At 31.2% G+C, this 24,627-nt stretch overlaps 1 protein-coding gene across 1 annotated transcript in view; it reads left to right on the forward strand.

The window, feature by feature from the left end:
• Window positions 1–5,087: 5,087 nt before the first annotated feature.
• The window catches only part of LOC110648991 (probable protein S-acyltransferase 19), a 28,531-nt gene continuing 8,991 nt past the window's right edge, over window positions 5,088–24,627 (forward strand). Inside the window, exons 1-5 of the mRNA XM_021803388.2 lie at window positions 5,088–5,464; window positions 16,506–16,619; window positions 18,315–18,725; window positions 22,861–22,929; window positions 23,056–23,127. Of these exons, the coding sequence (XP_021659080.1) occupies window positions 5,420–5,464; window positions 16,506–16,619; window positions 18,315–18,725; window positions 22,861–22,929; window positions 23,056–23,127 (711 nt within the window). The 5' untranslated portion in view covers window positions 5,088–5,419. The remainder of the gene's footprint in view (window positions 5,465–16,505; window positions 16,620–18,314; window positions 18,726–22,860; window positions 22,930–23,055; window positions 23,128–24,627) is intronic.

Consider the following 24,627-nt stretch of genomic DNA (forward strand, 5'->3'; position numbering starts at 1 on the left):
TTTGGAAATTTCACCTAAGAGACTTAAAATTTGAGGAAATAACCAAAACCAAAAAATTAGGTATTCAAAATGTGGTATGTGGGTGAAATTGAAATCCCTATACCTATTAAGTATGAGAAAGTCAACAATTTGACTTGAATAGTATTGTGAATAGTAACCTCGAAATACAAATTTTAAAGAACATCAAGTTAAGCATATTAAGGCTAGATATAAATAGATTTGAATTTATTTTTGGACTTATGATAAATTATGATACTGAAACACTGTAAAATTATGTGTTTCAGTCGAAAAGAATACTAGGAAAGAACCCGAGGCATCGAGTCAAGGCCAAGAGATGACTCGCATAAGGTTTGTGCACAACATAAATATTCTTTAAAATTTCCTTTGCAAAGTGCATGAAATAAATTGTGATTTACTTATATTGCCACTTTGTGATTGAAATGAACAAATTGTGTTAACCTAAATTGTTGTAAAGTTTAATTGTATGTGTTTGATTTGATAATAAATGTTTAGTAAATTGCTAAGACAGTTTTGAAACCACAGTGTCATGACCATATATTTGAATGCCTCACTAGCATGACTAGTGGGAGGAATTAGTTTTGAATTTTGATTCCCTCTTTAGCTGAAGTGTTGAGATGTGTACCAGTAGAGGAAGAAATTGAATGGGTACTTATAAATTGAGCTAGCTAGCCTTGTGATTCCTTATAAGCCTCCGACTATTGAGATAAATATTGTTCTGAATGGCATGACATAACTTTGTGCTTTTATGAAATTCGTTTTGAGATTTCCTAAATGAGATTATTTAGACTAAAAATTTATAAATTATATTTTGTATCTGTTTTTCATGTTCAGTACCATAATTGAATAAATGTGATTTGTATTATGCATAAAATGTTATTTCAGTATGTTGTGCACCACTAAGTCATAGTACTCAGCGATGGCCGTTTATTGTTGTCGCAGATAGAGAGACTAGTGGAGCAGCAGAGTGAGCTGCTAAGGATCTTGGAGCTACATCTTTGAGATTTTATTGGGTATAATTTTATACCCTGATTGTAATATTTATTTTGGTGTATGTAAATGTATGTACATGTATAAACTGGTTATGAGCAGTTGTATAGATTTTGTAATAATATTATTTTGGATTTTCTAATGTAAATTTTGGGATGATGAATGTAAATTGAATTTTTTTTAATGAAATATGAATGAAGTTATTTAGTATTATTTTTGAAGATAATTGAATTGAGAATTATTTTGAATTATGGAGTTAGGAGAAATGATGTTGATTTGTGTTGTGGTTGTGGTTGATTTGATGAAATGAATTATTGAAAGTGTTTTTACAGGTATTTGAAAAACTGTTTTTCCCAAATATAAATGGCACTCTGCCTAAATTTTTCTAAAATTTGCATAAAAATAAAAATGGCTAAAAATTTTAACTAATTTTTTTAAATTCAATTAAATGTTTTTAATACCTGTTATAAAATGCTCACCACTTTTAAAAAGTCAAAAAAATTGTTTTAAAATTCCTTGTAGTATATTTAATGGGTTATCGATAGATAAAGTAGGATAATTCATTAGGTATACTATAGGATCATATTATGCCTTACAGAGGGGTAAGGTGTGACAATATTTGTCTTATTTATAACGCCCTTGTGCTAAGTTAGTTTTTCTTTTGGATTGCTAGAAGACTAAGAGATTTTTGTTTATCTTTCGGTTATATTGCTACTATTAATCTTTTCTTTTGTTGAAAGTTAATGAAAGAAGCTCAATAGAAATGTTATGAATCATTTCTTATTCATCTATTATTCATTTTAAATTCCTAACTCTATCAAATTTTAGATATTTCTAGTATTTTTAACGATAAAATTAGTGAATTTTATATGGAAGAACCTTTTAATCGATAGAAAGAAATTTTAGAAAGATAATCATTATATTTTAAAAACTAATTTGATTAGTCTTTTTCCCATGAAACTTAAAGAATAAGAAGGTCTTTAATTCAAGTATCATCGTCTACTTATTTTATAAAGATTAATCATTTTATTTTTGGAAAGAGAGAATATTATCTTTCAGCCTATTAATTAATTATTATTTTTTCACTAAATTATAATATAATATATATATATATATATATTAAAATTCAGAAATTAAATAATAAATACCCTTAAAAATATCGCATGATGTAGTTGATCAAATCCTGCATACACCTAATAACAAATATTTTCCCAGCTAATAATCCTCAAAGCCAATAATTCCAACAAGGGTCCTAAAGAATATGGGCTGTCCATTTCCATTTAAATTCCATAAAGTGGGAAAGGCAAAAACGTGGGGAGGGAATTATTTTAATGGGACCCACTTTTAACATTAAGAATACCATAATTTCTTTTTCTATGATTGAAAATGTCAAAAAGAAAAATTATATAAAAATTAATTATAACAATATGAATTATTGAAGAAAACGCAAACTATATTATTAAAAAAAAAGAAAGTCATACTATAATATATTAGAAATTTAAAATTACTTATTAAAATAAAATGCGTTTTGGTTTGATTTAATTTATATATATAATAAATTAAATTAAATTAAATTAATATATTTTATTATAAAAATAAATATAATGATACTATTTTAACTATTGACTTGATGGTATTTATTTATTAATATGGTTTAATTAAAGGGTTTATAGCTAATTTTTAAATTATACTTAATAACAGTATTTGATAAATATTTAGATTATATTTCAAAAATGTCCTGTTATCAGTTTATAATTATATAACTCTAAATTTAAAAGTAGCGACTTCTTTCTATTAATATCTTTTATTTTTTTAATTATTGGTCGAATTATCAATAGTTTACCGTGGATTACTACTAGCCCACTCGTTGGTTCAATATTCCAGATTTTATCATTCCATAACTTTGTATCTGATGAAAGCTGTAAAGAATGTAACAATATAATATTTTATACTTTAAACAGCAACTAATATAATTTTGTATTTGATAAATGATATAAAAATATATATTATTTAATTTTTAAATTTGAAATAAGTTGATTAATAAATTATTTTTATTTTTTTTAAATTATATTGTTTTAATTCTTTAATATACCATGTGATAATTTTTTAAGAAGTCGAATAACTTATTTTTGTGAGACATTTTTTAAATTATATGTATATATAATTTCTAAAAGGAAAACCTCTAATTGCATATTTCAACTGCTAAAAAAATAGATTATTAAATTTATCCCATAAAAAATATATTGTTAAATTTTTCTCTCATTTATTATGTGTTTTTATCATCAAAATTTTTTGTTTATTTTGGAAGAGTACTCTATAAAAATACATATCATTCCTTTTAAAATGAAATCTAAATTTAAAAATTATCTAATTAGGCTCATAAAAAAGATAATGAGGTGAAAGAGTGGAGCATGAAATCTTTTTATTATTTAATCTATATAATCTGTTAGTATTATTAGATTTTTTAAATTATTTAAGTCATTTTTTATATGAGTGGTTTATTCATGTAAAAATATAATATATTGATTTGTATTTTTTTTACACTATTAATTAATGATTTATTTTTTTATAAAAAAATAAATTATTAAATTCATAAACATTAAAATAAATATGAATTATTATTTTTATATAAAAATATGAATTATTATTTAATTATTTAAAAAAATGTTAAATGTAAGATATTTTTTATGCTTAGAACTTTTAAAGAAAAAGAAAGTATTTAAGGTAAGAAATTGAATAAAAATTTATACAACCTTTTTATTAGTTTCAAAATTGGAACTGAATTAAATTAAACATAAATAAATCAAAATAATCAAATGTTGAATTCAGTTATTAAATTATAATTGCAATAACGAAAATTATATCATTAATTTGCTATTAAAAATTTTCAATAAAAGTTTAATTATAAATATAAATTATTTATAAAAATATAAAATAGTGATAAATTGTCAATAAAAATATAACAATAATAAAATATATTATTAATTAAGTCACTATTTCAAAAGCAATTATATTAGTAATTGAAAATTAAATTTTTAAAATAAATTATTTTTTATTAAAATACTATATTTTATTAATTTAATTTATTTCTTCAATTATAACCAAAAAACACATTCCTTAATAATAATTAGAGTTATAATTATTATTAATGAAAAGATTGCAGTTAAAAATAAAATCAATTGATTTAATAAATTTAATTTAATTAATAAAAACTACCACAAATTTTAGTAATTTGTTTTATGAATATATTTTTATATTAAATTTTTGTCAGTATTTTAGTAAATAATTATTATTAGTAATTTTTTTATAATATTTTTATATTAATTTTTTATTAATAATTTATAATTTCAGTATTTTAAAAAAAAATTATTTATGTGCATTTTTTATTTATTATTTTAAAATTTAATGTTTATATATATATATATATATATATATATATATATATATTAAATTAGCAATCAAAAACACTTTTAAATCGATTGTAAATTTTAATAATTTATAAAATAATTATAAAATTATAAAATTAAATATAATTTTTATAATCCATTATGTATCAATCCCTATTTAGCAGTATATTTCGATTGCTTAATTTGCCATTAGTAGTAATGGATATTTTTTTTTATAAAAATTTTAATTTTTTAAAATTAGTTAATTTTATAACTATTTTAATTATCTATTATTATTTATAATTAATTTTTAATTATTAATAGTAATTAATTTATTAATTTATTATTAATTAATTTTTAATAAATTAACAATCAATTCAATTAATTGCTCATTTATTTTTTTAGTGATATCAAAAATTATGATTTTAAAATCACATAAAAAAATAATTTTTATATATTTAAATTGATCAGAGGCGATAAATAATAAAAAATAAAACAAGATATTTTTCAACTAATAAACTTTATTTTTATAGAATAAGTTTTAGTTAATTATTAAAAAAATAATTAATTTATTTTTAAATAAATAAATAGATAAATAAATTTTCATAAATAAACAAAAATTTCTATAAATATTCAATAAATAAATGTTTAATTAATCATAAAGATTGATATATAGGTCTGAAGCTTCCGGTTTCTTTGTCTGTCAACGCTTTCTTTGTGTTTGTCAGATAGTGTTTTTCTTCAACAGTTCCACATTCTCATTTGGACGCTTTTGCATTTGTTCTCTTATTTGCAGATTTTCTTTTCTTCTAACTTCAGCTGCTTTTCCTTTTTTCTTTTCAATTTTTTTTAAAATTTTTCTCCTCTCATTTTCATCGGTATTTACTAACAAATAAGACCGAGTAAAACCCAACTCAAATTTACTGTTCATTTGCCTTTCTTTTAGAAGAATCACAGAAAGGGAAGAGAGAGCTCTCTTGCTGGGGTGTTTTTTGGTTTTTGGGTAGGTGTAGCTTTGGGCAGTCATGGTGAGGAGACATGGATGGCAACTACCAGCTCACACGTTTCAGGTATGGCCTTATTTATGTCTTCTCTTTTGAAACTTGGGTGGATTAATGCCTCATTTCATTTCTCAACCATCAATTTCTTTTCTTTTTAATTTTTTTTTTAAAATTATTACTGTTTAGGGTTTGTTCAAGTGACGGATATCTCCTTAAAAATGCCAAGCAGTATATATTCTTCTTTTTTTTTTTTTCCTTGTTGGGGGGGGGGGGGGTGTTGGGGGAATGGATTTCTACTTGCTGGAGATTTTCTTGTTTCTTCTATTTTTGTTTTTCATTTTATGCCTGGGGAAATTTCTGGATGTTGTTAGTGTAGTGTATTTCTGGTTATTTATTTATTTTTTATTTTATTTATTTTATTTTTAATTTTTTTATGATATTGGTAAGATTAACTCTGTGATGTGTTCTACATTCTACGGGTTCCTTAAGCATAAATTATAAGAAAACATGGTTTTTTTAAAATAATTTTAATGTAGAATGTGGTAATCTGTGATGTATCTAGAAGCTCTTTGCTTATATGTTAAGAGTCCATAGCAGCTGGTTGCTAAGCAAGAAGTTTAAATTATCAGGAATGGTTCAGATTTTTGTACAAGTTTCATTGAAAGAAAAGAAAGAACAATTGAAGAAGTTTAAATACCTTGTGAACAGGGCTTAATTTATCTGTTTGAATAAGATTATATTATAGTGAAGCCTTTTTGTGATGCTTCTCCATTTGAAGGATGCTGGCAGCCTGGCTTATCATTGAGAGGTCTCCATCCTTAATAATATTCACTTTCTCTCCAAGGCTTCATAACATTTTACTTAGATAACACTTTATGCCTAAATTTAGGAAATGCTATATTGTTGGGTTGCATTTCTTAAATACCAGGCGCTTTCAATTTGCACTTGTGTCTTGGTTGAAGTGTTCTACTCTGGATGAAGTCTTTATACATCTTGCGGACATGGTTGTGTACAAGGTTGCATTTGATTTATAATGAGCCTTTTACTTTGTACGTAATTTTAGGTTGATTGATTGATGTAGGTAAGGGAAACTAGAATGAGGGATAATTTGATTTAGTTCCTAACTCTGGAATTTGGATTTTTCTTATATATATATATATATATATATATATATATATATATATATTTATATTTATTTATTTATTTATTTTATTTCTATCCAGAAAGTTTAGGGTTTTACTAACAGGATTTTTTTTTTTCAAATTTTTATTAAAAGGAATCATCAGAAAGTTGTTTGCTTCATATTTAGTAAGATTACTGATTTGTCATTCTGTCCTTGTAAATTCCTATGTCATTGGCTATTTCTTAGGTCCATATGGAAAAATGGGAATTTTGAAAGGATATTTGAATTTGACACTAATATTGTTTTTTATGATTTTTTCTGAAACGTATATTCAAATCCATTTCATTTCACTTGCACATCTATCGAAATGGACCCTTGGTATTTTTATGATGAAATTTGACTATTTTGATTGAGTTTGGAAAGCCTATGTGGCCAATTTTCTCTTCCTTTTCTCAATCTTCCTTTTTCTCTTGTGCTATAGTACATTTTGTGATGTTCACACTTCACAACTTCAAAATGAGTGCCCAATTTCTCTCCTTTTTCATATTCTATTGAGCTCTGATAAACCTTTCGATGTAGTAGAACAAGTTCTGATACCAAATTGATGTAGAATAAGCTCTTATACCAATTACCAAATTGATGAAAAACCAAAGGAATAAAGGGGAATAATGGGTTGAGAAACAAATTCTCAATTGGTCGAGAAACAAATACTCAAATGAAAAAGAGAAACAAATACTAAAATCTTATTAATTGACAACAATAATATCTTAATAAACTTTGCGTAATGTTGACCAAATCAAAGGAGATGAAGCTCGTTTATTGACTTTAGGAACTGAAGGTAAATGATGATGTTTAGCAAAATGACATGACTCACATTTTAAAAATGACAATGACTGAGACTGAGAGAATTTTTTCAAAGTAGATAAGGTAGGATGTCCTAATTTATAATGAACTTCAAATGAAGTTAAGGCAGTAGAACACCATGGCATCTGTTTGTCACGGATGTAGAGACCTTTAGACTCATGATCTTTACCAATAATCTGCTTTATCGTAAAACCTTGCAATAGGCAATTGTCAGGAAAAAGTGAGATACAATTATTCAAGTCTCGAGTGAGTTTACTCATAGAAATTAAATTGAAAGATAAGACAGATGACAAATAGATTGATGAAGATAGATCAATAGTTCTAGAAATAAGAACACAAGGTAGACCCATCTGCTAAAGTGACATTAGAGGATGTTGTATGGGATTGAAAGTAAAAAAGAGACTTGAATTACCTGTCACAAGATCTGTAGCACTTGAATCAATGACCACTTGGATTATGAGCAAACAAGACACATAGAGGATTTACCGGACTTGGCGATAGTAGTGGTAGAAGGAGTAAGGAGCTTTAATGATGCTTGATACTGGCAGATTGGGTATGTTCATGTGCAGATACTCTGATAATCTTCCTTTCTGCCATCCTATTCAACTCAATTTAACTCAACTCAACTCAGCTCAACTAAGCTTTTATCCCAAAATTTATTGAGATCGGCTATATGGATTCTCTTTCTTCACTCTAAACGATTTTGGGTTAAATCCTCAAAAATGTGTAATGCTTCTAGATCATGTTGTATTACTGTCCTCCAAATCAGTTTAGGTCTACCTCTTCTTTTCTTTCTATCCTTTAACTCAATGTGCTCTACTTGTCTAGCTGGAGCCTCCATATGTCTACGCTTCAAATGACCAAATCACCTCAATCTTTCTTCTCTCAATTTATCCTCAATTGGTGCCACTCTTACTTTTTCTCTAATTCTCTCATTATAGATTTTATCTAGTCTAGCATGGCCACTTATCCATCTTAACATTCTCGTCTTCACAACTCTCATCTTAGACACATGCGGCTCTTTCATTGCTCAACACTCACTACCATATAACATGGCTGGTCGTATGGCTATACGGTAAAGTTTTTCTTTCAACTTATTGGGAATCTTGCGATCACATAAAACTCCCGTGGTACATCTCCACTCTAACTATCCGGCATTAATCCCATGACTAAGTAGAAAGAGATGAGTAGAAAGAGATCATTCTCATTAATATCAATTAATCTGTACATGGGTATATATATACAATTGATTCCTATAATTGTGTTCTACTAATTAGGAAGAAATCCTAAATAGGAATCTGAGAATCTGAGAATATCTGAGAGAAATAATATAGTGATTGACTTTTCATAACACTCTCCCTCAAGTTGGAGCATAGATGTTAATCATGCCCAACTTGTTACAAATGTAGTCAATCCTAGCTCCATTCAGAGTTTTTGTGAACATATCTCCTAACTGCTCTCCAGTTTTGATGTTTCCTGTTGAGATGATTTGTTGTTGAATCTTTTCATGAATAAAATGACAATCAATCTCAATATGTTTGGTCCGCTCATGAAACACCGGATTAGAAGCAATATGAAGAGCAGCTTGATTATCACACCACAATTTCGCAGGCAGGGAGGTCTTAAAACCTGTCTCATCTAGTAATTGAAGTATCCACATTACCTCACATACAGATTGTGCCATGGCTCTGTATTCGGATTCAGCACTAGATCGAGAAACTACACTCTGCTTCTTGCTTCTCCAAGACACCAAATTTCCTTCAATAAAAACGCAATATCCTGTAGTTGACCTTCTGTCAACCTTAGATCCAGCCCAGTCGGCATCTGAAAAACATTCAACATTCAAATGTCAATGATTACCATATAGCAAACCTCTTCTTGGGGCGCCCTTTAGATAACACAAGATTTGTTCCAAGGCTTCCCAATGAGCAATAGTTGGGGAAGACATAAACTGACTTATCACAATAACGGCATAAGCAATGTCAGGACGAGTGATTGTAAGATAGTTCAATTTTCCTACCAATCTTTTGTATCTCTCTGGATCTTCAAACAACTCACTATCCCCTGCTAACAGTTGTAAAGTTGGGAGTCATTGGTGTGCTACAAGGCTTAGCACCTAATTTTCCTGTCTCTGTCAATAGATCGAGGACATATTTTCTTTGAGACAAGAAAATACCCTTCTTACTTCTCATAACTTCTGTACCCAAGAAATACTTTAACAATTCCAAGTTTTTGGTTTGAAACTGAGTTTGGAGGAAGGTTTTAAGAGATGAAATACCTGCAGAGTCACTCCCAGTGATGGCAATGTCATCCACATAGACTATCCACATAGACTACCAAGAGAATTAGACCAGCCTCAGATTGCCTATAAAATACTGAGTGATCACACTTACTCTTTTGCATACCAAATTCCTGTACTGCTTCACTGAATCTCCCAAACCATGCCCTAGGACTTTGTTTCAAGCCATAAAGAGACTTCCGAAGCCTACAAACTTTACCCAACTCCCCCTGAGCAATAAACCCAGGTGGTTGCTCCATATACACCTCCTCCTGAAGATCACCATGAAGGAAAGCATTCTTGATATCCAATTAATGCAGGGGTCAATCATATGTAGCTGCTAAAGAGATAAACAAGTGAGTAAAAGTAAGTTTAGCTACATGAGAAAAAGTATCAGAGTAATCAACCCCATATGCCTGAGTATATCCTTTTGCTACAAGGCGTGCTTTTAACCTAGCTACAGAACCATCAGGATTTACCTTTACTGTAAATACCCATTTGCAACCAATAGCTTTCTTACCAGTGGGCAAAGGCAATAGTTCCCATGTACCATTAGCATCTAAAGCCTCCATTTCCTCTTTCATAGCATCACACCAGTCAGGATGAGACAGTGCCTCATCAACAGTATTAGGGATAGGAACAGAGTCTAAAGAAGTAACAAAACACCGAGAACAAGAAGACAATTGATTATAAGAAACAAAAGAAGAGATAGGGTAAGTACATGAACGTTTACCTTTACGAAGAGCAATGGGTAAGTCTAGATCAGAATCATGATTAGTATGAGGTACAGGATCTCCCAACGAATTAGCTGGTGGAGGATCTGAGTCAGGAATCTCTAATTTCCTAGAATAAACATGAACAACGGGAGGTCGAGTAGGTCTAGAGACAGAAGGAACAGGCAATGGGAGAGGACTAGACATTGGTTGGACAGTATATATTAAGAGATCATCCTCCTCCCCTTGGCTCTCATGCACAGATGATGGAGGAAAAAATGGAGTGGACTCAAAAAATGTGACATCTGCAGAAACAAGATAACGATTAAGAGTAGGAGAGAAACAACGGTACCCTTTTTGGAGCCGGGAGTACCCAAGGAAGACACATTTGAGAGATTTTGGATCCAATTTAGTAACCTGTGAACGAACATCATACACAAAACAGGTACAACAAAAAATACGGGGTTCAATAGGAAACAAAGATTTTGTATGAAACAAAGTAGTATAAGGAATATCCCCATTAAGGACAGAAGCGGCATACGATTGATAAAAAAACATGCCGTAGAAACTGCATCCACCCAAAAGTGTTTAGGTATTTTCATCTGAAAAAGAAGAGCACGAGTTACCTCAAGAAGATGACGATTTTTTCTTTCGGCCACGCCATTTTGGGATGGGGTATTCACACAGGAAGACTAATGAAGAATGCCATTTTGTGTCATATAAGGCTGAAATTATGCTGAAAAGTATTTTTGGCATTGTCACTTCTTAATATGCGCACAGAAATATTAAATTGAGTTTTGATTTCATTACAAAAGGCACAAAAGATAGAAAACAACTCAGAATGATTCTTCATTAAATATAACTAGGTAACACGAGAGTAATCATCAACAAAAGTAACAAAATAACGAAATCCAGTTTTAGATGTAACAGAACAAGGACCCCAAACATCAAAATGAACTAACTCAAAAGGGGATGAAGCCCGTTTATTGACTCTAGACACAGAAGATAAACGATGATGTTTTGCAAACTGACACGACTCACATTCTAGTACTGATAAAGACTGAAATTGAGGACACAGCTTCTTCATGGTAGACAAAGAAGGATGACCCAATCTACAATGAGCTTCAAGAGGTGTTAAGGTACTGGAGCAAACAAGCGACCGTGGTACATAATTTTCCAGAATGTAGAGACCACCTGACTCGCGTCCTCTACCAATAATCTGCTTCGTCGTAAGATCCTGAAACAAACACTGGTCAGGAAAAAAGGAATCAGAACAATTTAAGGTATGAGTAAGTTTACTAACAGAAAGTAGATTAAAAGAGAATTTTGGTAGACACAAAACAGAAGACAAAGAAATTGACGAAGTTGGGTTCGCAGTTCCAGAACCCATGACACAAGAAGTAGAACCATCAGCTAAAGTAACAGTAGAGGAAGTGAGATTAGACTGAAAAGCAGATAGAAGATTAGAATTACCTGTTATGTGATCTATCGCACCAGAATCAATAACCATTTGGATGAAGAAGATACAAGGCATGTAGTGGATTTACCTGACTCAGCGATTGCAGTGACAGGGGAACTGGTAGTCTTTAGAGATGCCTGATACTGGGAAAATTGTGCAAAATCCTCTGCAGATACCAAAATAGTTTTCTCAGAGGAAGGTACTGTAGAATTCTCTGCTACTATATTTGCCATCTGTAATCGCTGATTTTTCCTCTGAAGTTGCGGACAATTATATTTTGTATGGCCAGGCTCATGACAATAATAACAAATGACTCCTCTTGAGTCCTGATTAGAACTAGCCTCTCCATTACGCTGATTACTTCTGTTGCCTGTAATTCCTCTTCTACTTTCTCTTCTATTACCCGGTTGTCCATTTGGATTACGGCTAATAAGAGCACTACTGGCAGGCTGTGAAGATTGAGTACTCTCTGTACGAAGGACCCGTGTGAACGTTTCATGCATAGAGGAAATCTCAGAACTGGAGAGAATATGAGATTTAGCAGTCTCATACTCTGAAGGAAGGCCTGCAAGAAAACTCATAATGTAGGTTACTCCGTTGGGCTCTTGAACTTTCACATCAGGACTAAAAGGCAACAATACATTAAGTTCCTCATATACCCGTTTAAAATTCATAAAATAAGCCGTGAGAGACTTATCCTCTTTCTTAGCGCGGTAGAATGTCTTACAAACATCATAAATACGGGAGATATTCCCTTTACCAGAATACAGAAAATCTAAGTAATCCATCAATTCCTTAACAAATTCACAGTGATTAATTAAACTAATTACCTCACTATGAACCGAGTTCCGAAGCTGCAAAAACAACCGAGCATCCTCCCTTAGCCAAGTTTGTTGTGTATCATCAGTGGGTGGATCTTTAGTAAGGTGATTATCCTTATCAATGCTATGCAAATAGACCCTAACAGTTTTACTCCACTCTAGGTAATTCGAACCATTAAGTTTGTGTTCCGTGATCTTAGTCATCACCGGAATCACATCAGAAATAACATTCTTATTGTCTGCCATTTGTTGAGACAAAGAAAACTAACCGAAACGCTAATCCAAAGTGCTTATAGCAGCAAAATAACCCAAAATCACAAATCAAGCAAATACCGAAATAGGATCTGAGAGCCAAACCTCAGGAGTCCTTTAATGGTATACTGGATCAGGCAACAGCACACAGTGGTGGAATGAGGGGTTTGAGGCGACGCCGGCGATGTTGATCGGGGTTGAAACGGCCGGTCGGCGGCCAAGGTCTCTCCTGAGCTGAGTAGTGAGAACAAATAGTCACCCTAGATTGATGACCTGCTCTGATACCATGTAGAAAGAGATGAGTAGAAAGAGATGATTCTCATTAATATCAATTAATCTGTACATGGGTATATATATACAATTGATTCCTATAATTGTGTTTTACTAATTAGGAAGCAATCCTAAATAAGAAATTCTAAATAGGAATACAGAATACAGAATATACAGAGAAATAATATAGTGATTGACTTTCTATAACATAGTGATTGACTTTCCATAACAACTAACATCCTCCTCACATCCCCCATTTACTTAAATGATTGAGCTGAGATATTAAAGTGATTACTTTGGGGCAATACTACTCCATCCAAACTAACTCCTTCTCTATCACCAGTTCGGCTTTCACTGAACTTGCAATGCATGTATTCTGTGTTCGTTCAACTTAACTTAAGGCCCTTTGACTCTAGAGTACTTCTCCAAAGCTCTAGCTTTCTATTGATTCCTTCTCGCGTCTCATCTATCAGAATTATATCATCTGCAAACATCATGAAATAAGGGATACTCTCTTGTATATGTTTCATCAATTCATCTAGAATTAATGTAAAAAGGTAAGGGCTCATAGCTGAACTTTGGTGTAATCCAACTGAGATAGGAAAATCTCGTGTCCCCTTTCACTGTGCGCACAATAGTAGTGCTTCTTCATACATATCTTTTAACATTTGTATGTACCTAATAGTTATCCTCTTTTGTTCTAACACTCTCCATAAGATATCTCTTGGAATACTATCATAAGCCTTCTCCAAATTGATAAAAACCATATGTAGATCTTTCTTCACATCTCTATATTTCTCTATCAAGCTTCTAATGAGAAAGATTGTTTCCATAGTTGAATGACTGGGCATGAATCTAAATTGATTGGGGGAGATAAAAGTGTCAAAACGTAATCGATGTTCCACAACTCTCTCCCACAACTTCATAGTATGGCTCACGAGTATTATTCCTCTATAGTTTGAGCAATTCTGTATGTCTTCCTTATTTTTAAAAATAGGTACTAAAATACTCCTTCTCCATTCATCAGACATTTTCTTTGAGATTAGAATTTTATTAAATAATTTAGTTAACCATGTCACTCCCACATCTCCCAAACACTTCCACACTTCAATTGGTATTCCATCGGGTCTACAGGTTTTACCTACTTTTATTCTCTTAAGTGCTTCCTTTACTTCTAAAGATCTAATCCTTTTAGTATAATTCACATTATTTTCTATTGTTCTGTAGTCTATATTCACATTATTACCACTTTAATTATTATTAAAGAGGTCATCAAAATAATTTCTTCATCTTTCTTTAATGTCCTCATCTTTCATCAATACTTTTCCTTCTTTATCTTTAATGCACCTAACTTGATTGAGATTTTGACATTTCTTTTCTCTCCTTTTTTCTAATTTATAAATATCTTTCTCCCCTTCTTAAGTTCCAAGTTTCTTATATAGCTTTTCAAAGGCCTGTGCTCTTACTTGACTAACTGTCTTTTTTGCCTTTTTCTTTGCTATCTTTTATTGTTTATAAGACTCATTATTATTACACTTAGGTAATTTCTTACACCATTCTCTCTTTCTTTTCACTGCCTTTTGTACTTATTCATTCCACCACCATCTCTCTTTTGAGGGTGGTCCATGTACTTTAGACTCTCCAACTACTTTTCTAGCTACTTCTCTAATCTTTTTATCCCATCTGTATCCACATACCATTGACCTCCACATTCAGTTTCCATGCCTCGGACTCGAGAAGCTCATTTTTTAACTTCACTTGCTTTACGCCTTTGAACTCCCACCACTTTGTTCTAGCTATAATATTTCTTCTAGCCTTACTTGAATTGTTCCTAAACTTGATATCCAAGACCGTTAACCGATGTTAACTTGTTGAAGTCTCTTGGAATAACCTTGCAATCATTGCATAGAGCTCTATTTGTCTTCCTAGTTAAGAGGAAGTCAATTTGGCTTCTATGCTGTCCACTTTTAAAAGTAACTAAATGCGACTCCCTTTTTATAAACTAGGTTTTTGCTAGTATTAAGTCGTACGCCATGGCAAAATCCAGGATGTTTTTTCCTTTCTCATTTTGACTACCAAAATCAAAACCTCTATGAAAATTCTCATAACTTTGCCTATCACTTCCTACATGTCCATTCAAATCTCCACCGATGAGAACATTCTCTCCATTCAGTATGCTTTGCATTAGATCATTCATGTTTTCCCAAAACCTTTATTTACTTTCACTATCTAGTCCTATTTGTGGAGCCCATCATCTTCAAGGAGTTATAAAATAGGGAAGTAGCTCACTAGGCTACACAAGAGCAAAACACAAAAAAGAGAGACCCAAAATCTCTCGGAACTTTTCCTATGAACAGTACTGTAAACAGTACTCATAAATAGTCTTGATGAACAGTATCCGTGAACAGTACCTTGTGAATAGTATTGAAGCCCTAATAAATCGAGAGCTTTGATGCCATGTAAACTATGAACTGGGAAGAATTTTCTCTTGTATTCTTAAAGATTGATTGGTGTGTGTGTGTAAATATATATACACAATGGTTTTTATCCATCTAGGAATATAATTTCTATAATTGTGCTACTGTTTAGGAATGCAATAAATACAAATATACAGGGTGTTTGACTTTTCTTAACAAGAATTAAGACAATAGAAATTATTCAGTTCAATGTCTTGTCTTCTCTTTTAACAAATTAAATAGACAATTTCAGGTTTTGGGACTGCCCCCTTTCATTTACTTGAAACTTGATCTAGAGTCTATTCTGAAACATAGTAACCACTAACACTTCTTTATCATTGCTGCTTCATCCTTTAGCCAATTAGTGAGTTAAATTTTTTTCGATTAGAGACATCATTCACCATGCTGTATAAGTGTTTTCTTAATAGACTAATGTCAAAAGTTTTACTATTTTAAGATATGGGACAATCACAGATGTATTTTTGTGTTAGAAAAGGCTGGAAATGATTGAAAATTTGAAACTATGCTGGAGTTATTTTTGTTTGCTACAATTCTGTCTCCTGTGGCGTCATAAGATTAAAATGGATGGATTGCCTATATGTTCGTTTTTACACTTTTACACAGTTAAATTGCAAACCCCATTGGGTGTTGTGGGGGTGTATGGGAAAGAGAACTGCCTTTGGTAGTGTATCTCATCTGATGAACCCAAGAGAAAGAGGGAAAAAAAAAGTGCCCCTGTTGTATTTGTATTATTTGTCATTTTGCATATACTGGTTGTGTATTTTGTACATTGGAATTATTTTTTATGTTAAATCATGTATTAGCACTTCATATACTAAATTATTTTGTACATGTTGATTCTTATCTTTTACAGGTTGTTGCAATTACTGTATTCTGTTTATTAGTGATTGCATTTTATGCTTTCATTGCCCCTTTCCTTGGAGGCCACATCTGGGAGTACGCGCTGATTGCCACATACTCTCCAGTGGTATGTGATTTATTAATTTCTATGGCTAATCATAAAATAAATCCAATAGTATGTGCATTTTTCAATTGCTTTCACTTATTTTAAAATCATCAACAGTGGTCCTGAATTTAATTATTTTTAACAATTATAGCCCACTTAATTTTTTTTCTCTATGGTTTGTGCCAGTAACGATGTAACAGCTAATTTGAAGTTGAGTTAAGATTTTTACACTTTTATTTGTTTATATGCTGAATAATTTTTTGAAGTAATTTATTTTTTGAGAAGCACACTGAATACTGATTATGGTTTTGAGTTACAATGGAATATTATATATATAAATTGATATTTAATTCAAATTATTAAAATGTCAACATCTGTTTAGTTGAAAATGTTACTAGTGGCTAGCCCAAGAGAACAAACAGGGATCATATATGTGTGTGTGTGTTTAAAATTTGGTACTTTTACAATTATATCCTACTCTGCTAATATTGTCAATTTAAGTTGTAAAATTTAATTACTATTACAATCATATCCTTCAAGGCCTTATGTTCAAAATTGTCGTGAATTTATCAGTGGAGACTGGACAGAAGATACAAGACCCATATGGTGTTGAGATGGAGGATATTCAACTAAGCCTTTATCCTAAAAATTTATTGGGGTCGGCTATTTGGATTCTCTTTCTCCACTCTAAACGATTTTGGGTTAAATCCTAGGATATTAGGAATTAACTCCATTTCTTAGAGCATATGTGATTTGAAAATGCAAACCTTGTGCCAGTAAAATCCATCTGTTGGTAGCCATATATGCTTTCAGAAGTGGACTTTTTATCACTTCAGCTTGTTCTCAACATTTTGTGATGTGTGAGCCCATAATTCTTGTGGAGTGTTCATGTTAGCAAATTATGAATAATTATGGATAAGAGGGTTAACTGAGGTTATGGTTGTAATACAAATTGAATATATGACCTGAATTGACAAAATTAATAGAATTGGATATAGTTGTAAAACAAAAGTCAAACTTAATGATTTTTAATTTTTTTGTTTACCTTCCATCCTTTTTAAATTTATGGTAAGATTTTATTTTGTCTCATTAACTTAAAATTATTAGATTAATTCATATGGGCATTCATCATTAAGGGCACTTAATTTAGAGAGAGAAACTATGTGATTCTTATAATTGTTGCTGATGTCAAAGCTTTTGGCCATTATTGATAGTTTTAAAGTGGCCATAATTGAAATGGTTTATACTTTTGGACTTATACCGTCATTAGCCTTATTTTGTATTACCAGGGCTGCTGTGAATATTTTTTGGGTCTTTTATGTTCTGGATATGTTGGTTAGATGGATAGTATATTTGGCAGCTAGAGCCCACAAGTGTGGGATGCTTTGTGCTCTGGGCCAGCTTTTTTGTAGTGAATGGTAAAATTTTGGTGTGGGGGGCATATATTACACACCAGCATTGCACTGTGTTACCGTGTCCATGTGGTTGTTAATCCTCATTAATGGAAAATATGATTCTTCTTTTTCTGCCCCCCTCCCCCCTTTTTAAACTGTGGGAAGCCTTTGTCTTTTTGTTTCCCTTCTCCTTGACAATGAAAGAGAGTTATAATAAGATATTACTGTAGTTGAATTACGTAGTCGTAGAGTCATCTAGTAAGTGTAATCTCTATGCAATATGCATGATATTTTTCTGATATTTCCTGTACTGGCATTTCAGGTACTCCTTGTTTTTATTCTTTATGTTCGGTGTACTGCAATTAATCCTGCAGATCCTGGCATTATGTCCAAATTCAACACAGACATAAGAAATAAGCCCGATATGCATAATGGGTTATCAGAGAAAGATTTGCCAAAAAAATTTGATGAAATTGGCAGTGCATTGCATTCTTCCGCATCATCGGCTTCTAGAAGCTCTATAGCTGCACCTAACTCTAGTAAGAAAAGTTCAGCGAGAGAAATTGGGGAAGTAGATATGGCAGTGCAGCCTCTGACCAGAAAATCTTCTTGTAACTTTGGAGGAATCTTCTGTGCATTGTTTGTTCATGAAGATTGCCGCAAACAGGAAGGTGCAGCTGAACAACAGGGCACTGGTGAAGATGCTTTGTTTTGTACATTGTGCAATGCTGAGGTATATTTTTATAGCTAGTGTGGCATAATAATAGGCTAGTAGCTTTTACTCATCGCGAGGTGGGGAATACTTGCCCTACAATAATTCTGCAAATGGCATCTCTGACAGAGAAGACATTTGTCTCAAAATGGCCTGTGCAGTGTCTTGACTCCATGTCAGACATGATGTGCATTTGACACCTCTGACACTTACTGGACACAAAAAAGTTTATTTTATAAACTCAACACATGCCGGATATGTAATTCCAAAATAAATAGGACAATTAGAGATTTTTTTTCATTTGTTCGCTTTTTTGGTTTTTTTTAAATAGTCTAATTATATTACATAAAATGAGATGAAATTAAATTTTTGTGTTAAGCTTGTGTAGTTTTCATCATTTGATCATGAGTTTTAATTACTAATTTTTAAAATTCTATTGTGAATTGTAGTTTTACATATTTGCATGAATTTCAGTGCTATGTTTTCAATTTAATATAATAGCAAAATGCATATTTGATTGCATTATTTAAAGAAAAAATTGCTATTGGGTTTGATTTATTTATTTACTAAATACCCCTTGAAGTTTGTCACAATACGCACTTTAGTCTTTGTGTTTTTAAAACCAAATTAAATGGCCTCCAATGTTTTATTTTGTTAACAATTTATTCTTTAGTCTTGTATTCTTAAAACCAATTTAAATGGTCTATAATGTTTTATTTTGTCAACACTTTAATCTTTTCTTCTTCTTCTTTTTTTTTTTTTTTTTTTCCTCCTTCCTTGTTGGCTAATGGCTAAATTTTAGATGGAAGGATTAAAGTGTTCATGGAATGAAAGAACCAAACATTAGGAACCATTTAGTTTAGTTTTAAAAACATAGGGACTAAAGTGTTTTTTTTTTTTTGACAAACCTTGAGGGGTTTTAGTAATTTTTATCCATTAGTTAAAAAAAACCAAACCAAAGGCTAAATTTCCTCTCATTGAATTAACCAAGTTTTATTTGTTTGGTTTGGTTATAATTTAATAGTGCTTGCCACTAGGGCACCTACATTGATATGTTTTATTAAGGCTCTTCTAAATGGTAATCACTGGGCAATACCCAGTTTGTCACCTTGTTACAAGGATACCATCTTTTCCTAGCACCACAATAGCATTTCACCCTTGACAGTAACTAATATAACCTCACAAAGCATTACAACATGAACCCACAATCCAAGTTTGCAAAAAATTTCACAATCTAGTTTAATAAGCATCCTCTATGTTAAGATCCCACATTGGTTTGGGATAGAGGTAATGTGCTCCTTATATGACCTTAGGCACTCTTCCCCCCTTGAGTTAACTTTTGGGAGTGTGTTAGGTTTGGCCTGTTTTCTTAAGATGATATCAGAGCATTCTTAACCAATATTTGGGTCTCACATAAGTATTTCATGTTCCAGGTGTTCAGTCATGTGCGTGAGGGGGGGTGTTAAGATCCCACATTGGTTTGGGATAGGGATAGGGATAATGTGCTCCTTATATGGCCTTAGGCACTCCTCCTCCCTTGAGCTAGCTTTGGAGAGTGAGTTAAGCCCGGTCCATTTTCTTAAGACTCTAAATGTATCTGAACTAATCAAAGTTTTTTAAAATCCTGAATATATGAATGGAAGTGATAGCATGGAAATAGTAGTGATGGACGGATTTGTAAATTTTCCTTGAATATCTTACTTGCACACTGATCCAATATAATTCATGAAATGCTAAAGCAAGCTTTTGGCACTTGTTGGAATTGATGAGATTCCTTATTCCAACTTGAGGGAAAGTGTATAGAATGGGAAGTAATAAATATGTGTATATTCTTATATTGATTAACATAATTTTAGGGATTTAATTATTTTTCTTTTTAGGGATTTGAGTTGTATATATGTGTATTATGAATGAATAAAAATAAAGGATTTCTAGTTCCAAAGAAACATAGTATCAAAGTTCTCAATTCATCAGGGCTTGGTACTGTTCACGGTCTTCATGGTTACTGTTCACAGGATACCATTCTTCGGTATAGTAAAGCACAGCTCCTAGCCCTGAAAATTTTCTCTGGTTGTGCAATTCCTTGTTTTGTAGCCTCTTCCCATGCGTCGGCACATCATTGTTGTCAAAAGCGCTAGGCGCTCTTAAGGCAAGAAGGTCCTCCATCGCCTGAGGAGCTAGGCACTTGCCCGAGCGATGCGAGACGCTAATTTATTATAAAATAATAAATAATTAAATATACAATGTAAAAAAGTTTAACATATTACACGATCAATAAATTGTCAAATTTCATATTCATATTTCATGTTATATTATATGTTTTAAACTTTAAAATCAAAAGTATTTCTTTAATAGCACAAAATGTTAAAGCAAAAATTAGAAAGCTCAAAATTTAATTTAAAATTTTGGATGCATTGTTCAATTCCATTTACTATGTCATGCAATCTCAAAATACTAACTCTCTAGTCATCATGTGGATGCCAAAAGGTGAAAACAAATTAGGTAAGCTTCTCTTTCTCAACTTCCTTTTCTTTTTTTTTTTTCTTTTAATTTCTTGCCTTTTTCTCTCCTCCGGGCACCTGGTGACGCCTCGCCTGGCCTCTTTTGGGCACCTAGGCAACGGCTTTCCTAGAGGCTTCCCAAGCGAGGTACCTAGATTTCGCCTCACCCAGGCACCTAGGTGAGTGCCCGAGCGCCTCTTGACAACATTGCGGCGCATGGGGAAGCATGCTTCACTTTTTATGGTCTCAATCTGCTCCTCTGACGTCGACTAGAGGAGGCGAGTACGTCCTAGTGTTCTTCTGCCCTGGTTCCTATGCTTCTAAGGTGTTTATGAACCAATGGCTGTTTTGGGTACTATTTCAACCTCTGGTTACTGTTGTTTCTGCTTGCTTTTATTAGTCTCTAGTCTTTGTTGCTGCCCTTATTGTTAAATTGGTTCCTAGACAACTTTGAGTTTAGAGTTATTGAGACGGGACTCAAGCCCTGTGAGCTGCTGCCCCATTTGATACTCCCTTAAAGGTGTTCTTGAAGTTTGGACAGCCACTATATCATAGCCCTGTGAGCTGTTAGATAAAGATTCACCTACTGTTTCGTCTTTTTCCTCGCAGGCATCGCTTCTGGAGAGGGAAATGCAACCCTATGAGTTGCGTTGTGTTTTGGTACTTTGTGTTGGTATCTTTGTTTGTGTATTTCTGAATCTGGTCCTGTTGCGAGGAAATTATTGGCTTCAATAAGAATCTCATTAATAGGAAGTGTTGGAATTGATGAGATTTCATATTCCAACTTGAGGGAGAGTATTACAGAATAGGAAGAAGTAAATATGTGTATATATTCCTATATTGGTTACCATAATTTTAGGGATTTTATACTTTTCCTATTTAGGGATTTGAGTTGTGTATATATGTCTGTGTGTGTGTGTGTATTGTTAATGAATAAAATTAAAGGATATCTAATTCAAAATTAACAGAACTGATGCACAGAAAGCTAAAATAATCTTTTGGAACTTGTATTCTTGTTCAATTTTAAGGGAAAAAGTTAAGGAGAAAAAAAAAAAACATCTGTTATTTTGCCCATTACACATTAGTGATGCTCTTATAAAGATTGCGCTTTGTAACTTTTGAGTGTTATCATAACCATTGCGATGTGATAGAATTAATATTATGCCTTCTACCTTAATTTCTTTAACTTATTCCCAAGGGCCTTATTTTGCTATTGTGTTTGATAGGTGAGAATTAATTGAATGTAATATATACCAGCTGATTTGTAAGGTATTTTAAAAATTTTAGTGGCATTTTTTAAATATTTGCAGGTTATTTAATAGTGAGTTAACACGTATTTAGTGATGGAAATGTCTACTGCACATCATATATCTGAATGTAAAAATTACTTTGTAAATTACTGGCACAAAAATAGTAGATTTTTTTAATATAATTTTCCTGCCATTTAAAATAATAGAATTGTAGATGATATTGTATATGTTATTACATGTACGATAGAAGGTTATTTTGGGTTCTTTTCTTAGTTGATTTGTTAGTTTATTCAAAATAGAAAATAAGGATAGTCGATGCCCTTGTCCAGTTATTGGCCTTAAGCTGATTAGTGCCTTAAAGAAATAACACTAGTGTTCCTTATTAAAGATCTTTAAAATGTGCAGGTACGCAAATACAGCAAACATTGTCGAAGTTGTGATAAATGCGTTGATGGTTTTGATCACCATTGCCGGGTACTTCTTCATGTTGCTTCAAGTGTTCTTTTTAGGCTCTCATCTTGAATTATCTTTCTACCTCTTCTTGAAGTGAACAAAATACAGTTCTTTTGAAACTAACCTCATTTGCTGGTTTGGTTGCAGTGGCTTAACAATTGTGTTGGGTACAAAAATTATGTAACTTTTATTTCTCTAATGGCCCTTAGTCTTGTTTGGGTATGTATTACACTCCAACTCATGTGACTTTTACTTCTTGTGGTTATTTATTGTGTTTGCGTATGTATTACTTAGGCAATTTTTTCTTTTAAAAAGTAATGTGATGCAGGACAAGCTCTAATACCAAATTGGTTTAGAAGCAAGAAAATCAATGGAAAACTATTTTCCGAGGGAAACAAATTCCCACAATTGAAGAGAAACAAATTTTCAAAATTGGAGGAGAAACTATTCTCAAATATACTTTATTTATTCTTAATAATAATCATAATCAAAAGCTACTAATTAATAAAAGCCTAGAACTATTTGTTAGAGTTTCCGGAAACCCTAATTATTATTATTATATTATATTAAAAGAGAGTTAACTTTTACTGTTCCTATTGATTTACCTTCTCGTATTTGTATACCACTTACTTTCTTTTGTTTTTTTTACCCAAATCATCTTCTGTTTCCCTATTGATTTACCTTCACGTATTTGTATACCACTTGGCTTGAAGACAGCAGCATCGTGTGAGCCATATTTCATTGCCCAAACAAATAACAGAAGTGAGCCAAATTTTCATAGGCCCTATATTTTCTCTTTTATTTTCTTTTTAGTTTCTACTTTAAGCTATATATGTGTGTGTGTGTGTGTGTATTCAATTTTTTTTCCCATTTCAAAATTTTATTTTTATTTTAAATTATTTAATTATTATTTTATTAAAATAGTTGTGGAACAATTTTATTTATAATTAATAAGAAGTAATTCACTACATGTTGTGATCATTTTATGCTGATGTAGTTTTTCTTTTTTTTTATGTCTTTATTTTTAAAATTTTTTATTTTATTGCTAAAAATATATATATATATTTTTTAATTTTCACATTATACATCTTGAAATCTTTTGACACGGTACTTTATTTTTTTTTTCTTTTCAATTAGTTGAATCTTCTGAGCTATAAGGAATGCTTGAGTCTCCCTCAAATTTTTATTTAAATGTTTTATTTTTATTAATTGAATTTTCAAATTTCTACATATTTGTTTTAATTTTAAAATCATTTAAGTATTTGTATATTAATTCAATTTTTTTAGTACTTTATGTTTCTGCTATTGTCATTTTAATTATTTTGAATTATTTGATAATTTAATCACTAAATTTCTGTTAATTATTATTATCTTTATCAAAGCAAATTTAATATGATTTTATTTTACGATAACATGAATTTTATTTTGTACATCAATATTATATTAATGAAATATCAAAACAACAAATTGTTGATCTATTTTAGCAATATTGTTTGCACCTTTATTAATTCTTTTTTACTATAAATTGAAATTATTATTTTTTTAATATTGTTATTATTATTATTATTATTATTATTATTATTATTATCTTAAAAACATTAAAAAATAATTTTTATAGAATTTTTCATAATATCTATTTAGAGTTGTTATTCTATTAAATGTTGAAGTTTAGTTGATAAGTAACAAATAATTAAATTTGCTTTGCTCTTAAATTCTAGC

This window comes from Hevea brasiliensis, chromosome 3 (genome assembly GCF_030052815.1).
Source record: "Hevea brasiliensis isolate MT/VB/25A 57/8 chromosome 3, ASM3005281v1, whole genome shotgun sequence".
Classification (NCBI taxonomy): Eukaryota; Viridiplantae; Streptophyta; class Magnoliopsida; order Malpighiales; family Euphorbiaceae; genus Hevea; species Hevea brasiliensis.